This window comes from Natrix helvetica, assembly GCF_964273705.1.
Source record: "Natrix helvetica genome assembly, chromosome: 1".
NCBI classification, from domain to species: domain Eukaryota; kingdom Metazoa; phylum Chordata; class Lepidosauria; order Squamata; family Natricidae; genus Natrix; species Natrix helvetica.
Genome location: NC_138548.1, coordinates 301,317,520 through 301,330,297, shown reverse-complemented (window position 1 = coordinate 301,330,297; position 12,778 = coordinate 301,317,520). Strand labels below are relative to the sequence as shown.

Here is a 12,778-nt window from a genome sequence, read left to right as displayed (position 1 = left end):
GCGTTTCTTTACGTATCGCTTTTTAAAAATAAAAATCAGGCACGATGATAGGCACCTTTTATTTTTCCAGCTGCTGATTACAATACTTGGTGTTGAGTTGGCAATTCGCGCGTGCCCGCCAAACTGTGCAAAGGGAAGGGAGGACTAGAAGGATCTCTGGATTCTGGGCCAGCAAGTAAGACTCGTGGGAATACACCGGCCTGTTTAGCATACAGTGGGGACTGAACTGCTGGAATGATGTGAAATGAATTATAAGCCTTATACTGTATGTTATGCAGATATGATATATTTTCCCTTTTTAATATGCAGTGGATCTAGTCGGGTGGCCAGCAAATCTGAGCAAGGGGGATGGAAGGCAAGCGAGTGGTGGGTTTTCATTTTAAAAAGTAGCAGTAGTTTCGTTTTAACGGATGGGTTGTGATCTCTAACTGGTGTCACCTGCAGCAATAATGATCTATTCTAGACGTTTTGGAACAGCATAACATAATGGAAAGGGGGGGGCGGCATTGAAGAGATAACATGTTAAACATTTGTAGAGCATCATTTATGTAGCTGCAGAAGAGCAACATGCTCTTCATATTTGTCTCTACAGTCACCTGACTAGTTGATATTTAACAGCTAACAATAATGGTTGAATGGTGATTCTACATCTTGATTCTTGAGCAAATTTTATATGACAGTGAATGTTTTAAAATGTGAACTTACAATCAACCAATGGAACAGCTGCTTGCCTTCAGAAGTTGTGGGAGCTTCATCACTGGAAGCTTTTAAGAGACTGGACTGCCATCTGTCAGAAATGGTGTAGTAGGGTTTGCTGGGGGTTGGGGGGAGAAGCGGATTGGACTAGATGACCTACAAGGTCCCTTCCAACTGTTAATCTGTATCTGTATAATATTGACAGATATTGATAATTTGAAAGGCACTATGGGAAAAAACCATATAGAATGTTGAAGAGACCATTTAAACTACTGCTCCCTCCCCCAAGTCAGTACAGGTATCCAAATTGAAGCATCTCTAATAGATTTAGTCAAACCTGTGATTAGATAGGTATATTGGCTGTTTGTGTGTGTGTGATTATTGTTCTGTAACATGCAATAATCTTGATCAAGGAGTGATTTAGTGAATGTCAAGTTTGCAGATGATACCAAAATTTTTAAGGTTTAAAAAATAAAAAATGTTGAGCTCCCAATGGATTTCTGTAGAGAGAATGCATGCTGAATGAAGCTCAACTAAAATAAAGTGAGATATATTCACTATACTTTCCCCCAACTTCATACATACTCTACATTGAAGAGATCTGAGCTGTCTGTAATCAAGATTTTTTTTTAGGATTCTAGCATAGTGAAGATGCTGTTTGCATATGCAGTAGCTGTTAAAAATACTAGATAAATTCCATCTTAAGGTTCAGCAAGAGATGAAAAATAGAACAGCTAATGTTGCATTACTCTGTCATAAATTGACAGTATGTCTGCAGCTGAATATTTTGTACAATTGTGGTAATCTTACTAAAAAGATCCTAGAGCTGGGAAAATACAGAAAAGTGATTCAAAATCATTAGAAAACACCTCACTAAAACATTTGGGACTCATTAGACTAGAAAAAAATGTGATTTAAGAGGATCATTACAGGGCTTGGTGTGATCTAGTAAGCACTTTATGTTCTTATGGCATTCTTAGAAATATTTCAAAACTAATGTACACTTATCATCTTATCTTAGTGCTAGATATTCCCATTTCTTTTAAATAGAATATAATTTTAGTTCCCTGAATTCTTAATATTGCAGTTTTGATAACATTGACTTCTTGTAAAGCATCATGGTTACAAGGGGATTAAAATTATGATCCACAAGATAAATAAAGTATATGAATTAATATACAGTCATTACATTTTTATTTCAAATGTGGTTGATATCACAGATTCTGTTCACCTTAAATCCCCACAATTTATGATCTAGCAAAATGATATCATCTCATTTAAATATAGCTTTTATTGTAAAATATAGGAATTTATTTATTTATTTATTTATTCATTCATTCATTCATTCATTCATTCATTCATTCATTCATTCATTTATTTATTTATTTATTTATTTATTTATTTATTTATTTAAACTTATTAGTCACCCCCTCTCCCCACAGGGACTCGGGGCGACGTACACAAGCAACAGTCAGCACAGTGTCGTACAGAGGAGGTAAAAAATAAATAAATAATTACAATACTGAAAAAGGTTAAAACCCCAATAACATTAATAGTTTAAAAACTAAAATTAACAATTAAATATGACCTAGGGGTGGAAAAGTTGTCGAGTTATGCCAGGCCAGCTAGCCGAAACAGGTGGGTCTTCAGTTTACTGCGGAAGGAGCGGAGATCGGTTGTTGTTCTAATGTCTGGGGGGAGGTCGTTCCAAAGGGTAGGGCCCGCCACAGAGAAGGACATACTCCTGGGCACCGCCCTCTGACAATCTCTAGAGGACGGCACCCGGAGGAGACCCTCTCTGTGTGAGCGAATGGGCCGCAGGGATGTATGGGGCAGGACACGATCCCGCAGGTAACTAGGCCCTATGCCATGGAGCGCTTTGAAGATGGTAACTAACACCTTGAAGCGCACCCGGTAGGCCACAGGAAGCCAGTACAGCTCGCGCAGGAGCGGTGTTATATGGGAGAACCTCAATCTCTCCATAATTACCCGCGCGGCTGCATTCTGGACCAACTGCAGTCTCCGGGTGCACCTCAAGGGGAGCCCCATGTAGAGAGCATTACAGTAGTCCAGGCGAGACGTCACCAGCGCGTGAGTGACTGTGTGCAAGGCCTCCCGGTCCAAAAGGGGTCGCAATTGGCGCACCAGGCGAACCTGGTGGAACGTCCCCCTCGCCACGGCTGCCACATGATCTTCCATAGCCAGCCGGGCATCAAGGAGGACGCCCAAATTGCGTGCCCGTTCCACCGGGGCTAATTGTTCATCCCCGATGGCCAGCGATGGAATGTGCTGGTTGTACCGGGGTGCCGGAAGCCACAGCCACTCTGTCTTGGAGGGGTTGAGCCTGAGCCTGTTGTCACCCATCCAGACCCGCACGGCTTCCAGACAACGGGACATCACTTCAACAGCCTCGTTGGGGTGGTTTGGGGTGGAAATATACAGCTGAGTGTCATCAGTGTACAGGTGATATCTCACCCCCAAACCACGGATGATCTCGCCCAGCGGTTTCATATATGTGTTGAACAGGAGAGGCGAGAGGATCGACCCCTGTGGGACCCCACAAGTAAGGGGCCTCGGGGTCGACCTCTGCTCCCCTGTCAACACACATTGCGTCCGGCCAGAGAGGTAGGAGCGGAACCACCGCAATACGGTGCCCCCGATCCCCAACCCCTCCAGACGGCGCAATAGGATACCATGGTCGATGGTATCGAAAGCCGCCGAGAGGTCTAATAGGACAAGGATGGAGGAACAACCCCCATCCTTTGCCCTCCAGAGATCATCCACCAACGCGACCAAGGAATCCAGATTGATTATGATAATTGAGAAGCTATGTCACAGGAATCTTTATAAATATATTTATTCGTCTCAAATTCCTCATTTATTGAATGATAAAGGCTTACTGAAGTGTAAGTGAGTTGAATATAAACAGTTCATATGTGCAAAGTGCAGCTTATAGCATGTGCCTATAAAAGCCAATGGCTTTTGAAATGGCATTTGTGAAGATGTTTCTCATCGGTGCAAATCGCTTAGTAATGAGAATTGCTTTGTACTTATCTTCAGATTGGAAGCAAATAATTTAATTATATTGTGAATGAGGGCCTAAAATAGTAAATATAAGCTGTTTCCTAGTTCTGTCTTTTTTATATACTTGCTGAATTTAGGAGAAACTCTTTATTCATTCTTGAATCACTAAGTATGGTAAATATCTGTTTTTCATAAAAATATATCTGGGACAGAGATAGGGATAGAATAGAATAGAATAGAATAGAATATAATTTTATTGTCATTTTAAATGTACACTAATCAGCATACAAAGGACATTCAGTTGCATTCAGCTCTCAATAAATAACCATTATACACAAAGAAACACCACAGTCATATTTCATATGATTACATAATTACATTTCAAAATGTAATTTTTTTCTAGGCAAATGTTGGAAATTTAACGTTTCCTCATTTTTTTGTTCTTCATTATGTACATTATTACTACTCACATGTGAATATTACACCTTATCACTTATTGGATCTCTGCATGTTTGTGGAAACTTTCTTAGTTACGGTATGTTCCTTTTTTGTAGACGTGTCAAGAGATTTTGTTTTTCATCCATAAAGAAAATGTCATTAAGAAAAGGTACTTTTTCCTCTAAATATTTATTTTTTTAAAAGTTAAAATACTCAGATGCTGTTATTCTAACAATGGCTTTCTTTTTTCATTGCAGTAAACATAAGCATCCTCGTATTTGTCTTTGTTATATTTCTGTTAGTGCTGCATCACAACTTTCTAGGTCTCGGTGATCTCTTAAAAAAAGAATTATCAGGTATTCCTCCATTTCTCTATTTTAATGCTGCTTCAGTAAAAATGTTTGATAGGAAATAATACCCTTGTGTATGTTTTTATAAGCTTTATAAGTTTTTTTTTCTGTAAAAACACTGTTTAATTTTGATCCCATACTTTTATCATTTATTGTCAAACATTTGCAGTTTCTTGTAATTGTCTTCTTTTACTGTTATTTAGCATTTCTCACAAGAAATTGTTAAAAATGAAACCGTCACGGTGAAGCATAGCTATTTTCATGGTACCTGACCTGAAATACAGTCAGAGTAGCATCTTTTGTATAAGTTATTCAATATAGCTTAAAATATAGATTCTATATTGGATATGATTTCAACCTGTAAATCTTATTGTTTGGAAATAACTTCAAAATAATTATTGCCTTATAAGAGGTGATTTTAAGAGATAAACTTTGGTTTCAATATCACAGTAGTTGGGGCATGGTTTGTTAGCCATGGTTTATTCAATAAACCATAACTGAGTTTTCATATTGTGCCATTAACCTTAGTTTACGTAAGACAAAATCTGAAGTCACCCAACATGCTAAATCAAAATGTAATGCTTTATGTAATTATCTGTAGATTCAAATCCACTAGGATTTCAGCCAATAGATTTTATACCTGAAGCTCCTCAAAGATTCATAGTGAAAGAAAATGACAAAGAAATTCCTGTGGTCCTTACCGCATCTGAAGAAAGGCTTGGTGGTGTAATTGCAGCTGTGAACAGTATTCAACAAAACACCAAATCCAATGTTGCATTCCATATTGTCACTTTGAACGACACTGTGGACCATCTGAGGTAAAAAACATATTTATGAAATTTTATTGCCTACTTTTTTAGTAGAGGATGATTTTTAGATGCAATAGTGCATTGGAAAAAGACAGCTATTCTTAAATTTAATTACAAAGAGACTGTTATTTATTCTATGTCCTTTGATTGATCAAGGTGACTTTTAAAGCAACCACATCTTTTTTCAGCTTCCCGACTCTTGAAAAGAAAAGTGGCTGCTTTAGTGAGTACTAGGTGGTGCTACACTTGCCATTTCTTCGAGGTGATTTTTTGTAGTTTATGCAGCCCTCACCTACCTACCTACCTACCTACCTACCAACCAGTCTGGTTCATACAATTTTCTTGGTAGTATTTTCAGAAGTGATTTATCTTTTCCTTCTTTGTAGGACTGAGAGTGATTAACCCAAAACCACCAAGCTGACTTTGTGCCTAAAGTGGGATTAAAATGCACAACCTACCAGTTTTTGGATTGGTACCTTAATCATTGCATCTTATTGGGTCTCTATTATGTAATATTGGATTTCAGATTGTCCTACTCTGTCCTATTCTTGATTGTTACAAGACACACCATGATGAGACAATTCAAATAATTTATTCTTGTAAGATATCATTCCGGCTATTTCAGTAATATTTGATGTTTCTATTTCTTTTTTAATTGTGTAGGTCATGGCTTAGTAAAATCAGTTTAAAAAATATTCAATACCGAATTTTGAATTTTGATCCTGGCATGCTGGCTGGAAAAGTACAGATAGACTCAAAGATGCCAAATTCCATAAAACCGGTAAAAACTACTGATTTATTTTACTATAAATATAACATTTTCAACATTACTGATAATTTATGTTTGAATATATGCTTAGTTATTACACTTTTGAGAAAGTTGTCTTTTAATATTATAATCCTTAATTCTCTTTTGCATATTGGATTTAGTTGGATAGTTTTGGTAATTTACATCTTTTTCACCAAAGTTGCCCCAATACGTCTACTTAATCTTGTATTATAAGAAGGTGTATCAAAGAGATTTGATTACAAGTATCTAATGCTTGCAATGTCATAATTGTTTTATCACCTTTTGTTTCTTTTTAGCTGACCTTTGCAAGATTCTATCTACCTAATTGGGTCCCAAATGCAGAAAAGGCCATTTATTTGGATGATGATGTGATTGTACAAGGTATGGGACTTTGCTTTTTAAATATGTTTAATGATATATAAATTGCCTTTCAACACATCAACCTTCTCCATATCTGGTGCCCATGAGATGAATTGGGATCTTAGCTCCCAGCAATCATAGCAATTTTCAATCCGATTCCTCCTCCTATTTTTTGTAGTGTATTTCTCTGGCACACTACTGAACGACCAAAAGTAGCTCTTGAAAAAAAAACATGTTGTATTCTCCTGCTTTAGATTAATTAATCATGACTTATAAACCAAAAGGTTTATAGTAAACTCTGTTTCAAAACCTCCCAACTGTTTGTGCCAGTGGTCATATTTGTTGTTTGAAGAATATTTAGGCAGTCACCAAATGTCTGTTGTGTTAGCAGTGACCATCACATTTCACAGTGTACCGATTGAGGTTACCTGCTGTCATCCCTGAGACCATAGCAATCTCATGATCAATCACCAGGCTACTTGTTGTTTTGTTTTTTATGCAGACGAGGCCATTTACAAACAAACATAGACTGTAGCTACGCTTCATTTTTACCTTCTGAAAAAATGGACCCTTTGTAAAATAACCAAGAGCATTTTTGCCATACATTTAAGTGAAAAATGGGGAGTGTGTGTGTGTGTGATTAACACTAGAGAAAGTAGAGAGAATGCTAACAGAGTTATTGTACTTTTGCCTTGATTGATGGAAACTTTTAATTTGGCATCTTTTAATTTTTTTTCTGTTTGTATCTGGATTTATGCTTTTGTGCTTGTCAGCTGCCTAGAATGATTTGATTAAATGGGTAGTCACAGGTGGAAGGCATATATACTGTGTATCTGAAGATAAACTTTGATTAAGGTAATAATTTATTTCTAGCTGACATAGTATCTGTGGAAATACTCAGTCATCTAGGTCATGGTTGTCCTGGAGGTTGTCCCCAAACTGAAGAAACGTCTTGTATGAGAAGTAAAATGTTTTTTAAGGGGAAAAAAAAAAACCCAAGAAAGTGCAGTTGCCTTTTGAAAAAAGCACCTTTGGGACAGTTGAAATATGAGTTCACAGTAGCTTAATGAGCTCATTTCTATTAGGTACAAATATGAATTGAAAACTGGAAAAAAAAAATGAAATTATTGCACGTATGATTATGGCCTCCATCTAAATAATAGTATCAGTCTATATGCTGTATTTGGTTTCAGTAGGCACTGATCTCAACAAGGGACTCTGAGTGGTGTACATCATCACAACCATTGTCCTTGGTTGCTGAATTAAGTTACACATTTTCTTTACTAGCATATACCTATATTGAATTACAAACTTGCCTGAGAGATGATACCCTTTGTTTTAAAACTTGTTCACTTTGTGGTGCATAAGCTTTTTGTTCAAGTGGGAAAGTTCTTTGGATAGACAGATGCGAGTTTTAAACCTTACATGGCGTTTATGGGAATAGCATTCACTGTTAGTATGCATATTTTAAAAATTTGGAAAAGACCATTTATGTTAAAATGACAAAATGCAGATTCTCATCTGCTTGCAGTAGCTGCTATTCATTGCACATGATGCATTTTCAGATGATATCCTTGAACTTTACAACACTCCATTGCAGCCAGGCCATGCGGCGGCATTCTCGGATGATTGTGACTCTACCTCGAATAGGTTTTCTGTCCGTGGAGCAGGAAGTCAGGTGAAAGCAGCTCTGAAATATTTAATTTGTATTATATTGTAATGTTTTTTTAAACTGTTTTATGATTGTTCACTGCCCAGAGTTGCTTGAGATAGGTCAGTGGGTCTCAACCTTCCTAATGCCGCGACCCTTTAATACAGTTCCTCATGTTGAGGTAACCCCCCAACCATAAGACTATTTTATGTTTTCCATATTTTTTCAAAAATATGTTTTCCAATGGTCTTAGGTGACCCCTGTGAAAGGGTTGTTCGACCCCAAAAGGAGTCCCGACCCACAGGTTGAGAACCACTGAGATAGGTGGTTATAAAAACATTAATAAGTTTTACAATTGTTTTCTCCCTTCCCTCTCTCTCCCCCCAACCCTACCCCTCCTCCATCCCTCCCTCCCCCCGACCTCCCAGAGCAAAATACAGGGTATAATCATTTAACAATCATATGCTAACATAAGCTAACTAATTTTAACATTCAGCCATTCTTGTGCTTTAACTTCCCCTTTCTCAAACTAACTTCGAATAAATTGTAATATTCCTTATGCCTTCATTCATAAGCTAGTTGAAGTTTTTTAGTCTGATATTTATTTTGAATATAATCAATCCATCTTCTCCAGTCCAACTTGTATTTCTCATCTGAGTGGTCCTTCAAATACAATTGTAAAACTTATTAAAACTTTTAATAAAAAAAATAGAAAAAATATAACAAACAAACACATTAATAAGAATGAAAGACCCTAGATGTTAGAAGATGCTTGTAATTATCTGGTTCCATTCTTGACCTGGAACTTTTACAAGTTTTAGTACCGTGTCCAGTTTTAGGAAAGCATTTTTTTCAAGTTACAAAATATAAGTAATAACTTCTCGCTGGTATGTTTCATGATTGGATCTTTTATCAATGAGAAATAACCTAAATAATGTATTCGTTAGTTTAAAGCCTTTTGCAGATGCATGCTTATTTATGTAGGCGGTCTTTAATTCTCTTTAGGGTATTAAGAAATATGCTTTTGTTCTCTAACTTCCAAGGAGAACCATTACTGTTTTTGAGGTAATCAAAAATAATTTAATCTTTGTCATTGATTAGCAAGTAACTTGCTTTCCATAGAGTGAAAAGGAGGTAGAAAGAAGGGAACAGATCTTTTTCAATTTCATGCAAATTACTCTTTTTGTGTTGATAACTGGTAACTGTCTGGACTAATCTTTGCAGTTTACTTGGCAATATTTTTGTAAGTGGTTTGCCATTGCCCATTTCCTAGGGCAGTGATGGCGAACCTTTTTTGGCTCACGTGCCACAAGTGGGGGGAGCGCGGGGGGTCGAGTGAGGGCATGCCGCACCCATAAGGCAATGTGCGACCCCCCCAGTGCGCATGCGCGCACAACGCGCGACACCTCCCCCACTTTTACATTTTTTTTGCCCTCCCCAGGCTCCAGGGGCTTTATAGGAGCCTGGGGAGGGCGAAAAGAGCCTCCCCCGAGCCCCCGGAGGCCCTCCGGAGGCTTCAGGGACTGTCCGGAGGCTTCCCTGAAGCCTTCGGAGCGCTTAAAACCACCCTCCGAGCAAACCGGAAGTGACTTCCGGGTTGTTTGGAGGGTCGTTTTAAGCGCTCCGAAGGCATCAGGGAAGCCTCGGACGGTCCCTGAAGCCTTTGGAACGCTTAAAACCACCCTCCGAGCAAACCGGAAGTGACTTCCGGGTTGCTCGGAGGGTGGTTTTAAGCGCTCCGAAGGCATCAGGGAAGCCTTGGACGGTCCCTGGAGCCTCCGGGGGGGGGCGGGGGAGGCTCTTTTCGCCCTCCCCAGGCTCCTATAAAGCCTCTGGAGCCTGGGGAAGGCGAAAAATAGCTTTTAAAAAGGTGAACTCAGCTGGCCAGCGCGCGCATGCGCGCTGGCCAGCTGACAGGGCAGCGCCTCGCGTGCCCTGACAAATGGCTCCGCGTGCCACTTGTGGCACGCGTGCCATAGGTTCGGCATCACGGTCCTAGGGTATAAGTTCCTGGCCTAAATTAATTCAGCTGACTTCATGTCTAAGACAGAACTAGAACTTTTGATTCCTGTTTCTAGCCCGATAACCTTAACCACTACAGGTATTCCTTTTTAGTGACAAGTGGGACGTAGCAACTTGGTAGTTAAGAAAAGCAGTTGCTAAGTGAAACCAGAGAGGTTTATCTTATTTCATCTTTACTTTGCAGATCTGTGAAGGTCATAAATGTGAGGGTTGGTTGTAAAGTTACTTTTTCATCACTGTCGTAACTCCAAACTTGCTAAAGAAAGACTAACTACCCTGTTCCCCCGAAAATAAGACCTCCCTGGATAATAAGCCAAATCGGGCTTTTGAGCACATGTGCTAAAATAAGCCCTTCCCCAAAAATAAACCCTCCCCGAAAATATTGCAAAACAGCAGCAGCCATGAGGTGACTATGCTTGCTGTCTCCTGTACCTCAAAAATAATAAGACCACCCCTGAAATAATGCCAAGTGCTTATTCCGGGGGGTCAAAAGAAAATAAGACCTTGTCTTATTTTGAGGGACACGATATATCAGACAGTATACACTGCATAGGGAGATATTTTTAAGTGGGCAGTGAGACAGTAGAAATTATAGCCAGAACAGAATTTCCCCTATATCCAGCCTCCCCCCTATTTGCTTCTTAATTAATTCAGGCTTACAAATATTCAGCAAGTTAGACCTTGTTAGTATTTGTGGGACTTCAGGAAATCCAAGGCCTAGATAGGTTAAACATTTCAATTTGGAGAAAGGCAATGACAGGCCATTTCCACACTTAAAAAGGAACATGGAAAATGAATCTAATCACACAAAATCAAGTCTGAGTCAATGATTTTTTTTAATGGGATAGCTAAAAAGGAAATCCTATTGTATTAAGGTAATTTGCATGATGTTCATTGTAGACTTAGTAATTCCTGCTTTTATGGAAACTATTGATGGTGCCTGCCAATATATATATTTAAAATAATCTAACATGATTGTAGAGACAACTCTGTCCAATTTTTTGGTTTTCCACACAGAGAGGAAGCATGTGTAAGTGAAGAAGCCTTTGGAATGGAAGTTAGGAATAAAACTGTTATCTGAGGTCCAATTTCTATTTATTTTCAGTATAATTACATGGGATTTCTTGATTATAAAAAAGAACTGGTTCGGAAGCTGTCCATCAAAGCAAGCACCTGTTCTTTTAATCCTGGTGTGTTCGTTGCAAATCTAACAGAATGGAAAATACAAAATGTTACTAAGCAGTTAGAGAAATGGATGACACTTAATGCTGTGTGAGTATGTGAAGTTTTTTTATTTGATAGTTGAAGAATGGAACTAATTGTGAGGATGGGAAGCAGAGATAAAAGTACCCTGTATTGCCTGTCTTCCTGAATCTTGTCTATTAGGCATTAAAAAATTCTGCAAGCAGCAGTCTAAAATATTAAGAAGGCCATTAGTCTAAGAAAAACATCTAGGAAGTGCTAAAATCATTATTGTATGGGAAGTTTACCCTTACAGGGATCTCTTATTTGAAGCCAACTGTCTTATTGTGTTCTGTTATCACTCACTTCCTTTGTTGTATTTTCCTAGCTCATTGTCAAGAACGTGGTTATTTATTTATCATATGGCATATCATACATGGATTAGCATATATATATATATATATATATTAACATTTCACCTAGATTACTAAAACACAATAGAATACAAATTTTAAAAAGATCTGTGTTCAAATATCAATGTCTAGACCTATGATAGCGAACCCATGGCATGTGTGCAGAGGTGGCATTCAGAATCCTCTCTATGGGCACGCACACTGCCGTGAGCTGTTCTTCTAATATGCAGTGCATGCATGTACACTGGCCAACTGGTCTTTGGGTTTCTGGTGGTCTGGTGTGCCACACATGTTCCAGTTTGGTCAATCGGTGCTGGAAAGGTTCACCATCACTGGTCTAGGCCATCTAACCAATGAAGTACAACAGTTTATACTGAAAAAACCAGATACACACTGTATATATGCACAGCTGGTCACAATGTGATCTAGTTTGACATGGCAGCTCAGTCACATTGAAATGTTACTATGTCCCATTTATAGTCTTGGAGATACCATGTGAGGTGCGCATCCTATTCAGGATTGTCCATTGCTGACATGGTAGTTCAAAGCAGGGGTAAAATCCTCCTGGTTCGGCCCAGTTCAGTCACACAGGCAGGGATTATTGGCATTGGTTTTCCAAACCAGTGGCAAAAATCCCTGGTGGCCCCACCCACTCACCCTGTCACCGCTCGCCTCTTCCGGCTGCTCGACCCACCCACCCAATCCAAACGTTTCTTCCTCCATTCACAGCGGAGTAGCTGCAGCCTGTCCCTTTAAGATAGTCCCCGGGAGGGAGGGGGCTGGGGGGACCATAAACGGAGCAACAACTCCTCTCTGAATGGTGGGAGAAATGTTTTAATTCTCTCTGCCACAGAATTCAACGTTAAAATGCAGCCGAGAATCCAAACATTTCTCCCTCCATTCACAGCAGAACTGCTGCAGCCTGTCCCTTTAAGATAGTCCCCGGGAGGGAGGGAGCAAGGGGGGGGACCATAAAAGGACAGCAGCTCCACTATGAACAGAGGAAGAAACGTTTGGATTCTGTCGCATTTAACGTTGAATTC

At 39.1% G+C, this 12,778-nt stretch overlaps 2 protein-coding genes across 3 annotated transcripts in view; one reads left to right on the top strand and one right to left on the bottom strand.

The window, feature by feature from the left end:
• The first annotated feature begins 69 nt into the window (after nt 1-69).
• Nucleotides 70-12,778, top strand: part of GLT8D1 (glycosyltransferase 8 domain containing 1) — a 15,897-nt gene continuing 3,188 nt past the window's right edge. The window contains exons 1-8 of one of the 2 annotated variants that reach the window (XM_081935419.1): nt 70-175; nt 4,275-4,327; nt 4,416-4,514; nt 5,110-5,326; nt 5,981-6,098; nt 6,404-6,488; nt 8,033-8,145; nt 11,246-11,412. In XM_081935419.1, coding sequence (XP_081791545.1) covers nt 4,312-4,327; nt 4,416-4,514; nt 5,110-5,326; nt 5,981-6,098; nt 6,404-6,488; nt 8,033-8,145; nt 11,246-11,412 — 815 coding nt within the window. In that variant the 5' untranslated portion in view covers nt 70-175; nt 4,275-4,311. Of the gene's footprint in view, nt 266-4,274; nt 4,328-4,415; nt 4,515-5,109; nt 5,327-5,980; nt 6,099-6,403; nt 6,489-8,032; nt 8,146-11,245; nt 11,413-12,778 lie in introns of both variants that reach the window. The other variant, XM_081935420.1, reaches the window with a different exon arrangement.
• The window catches only part of GNL3 (G protein nucleolar 3), a 22,321-nt gene continuing 20,500 nt past the window's right edge, over nt 10,958-12,778 (bottom strand). Inside the window, exon 15 of the mRNA XM_081935418.1 lies at nt 10,958-11,347. Within this exon, the coding sequence (XP_081791544.1) occupies nt 11,322-11,347 (26 nt within the window). The 3' untranslated portion in view covers nt 10,958-11,321. The remainder of the gene's footprint in view (nt 11,348-12,778) is intronic.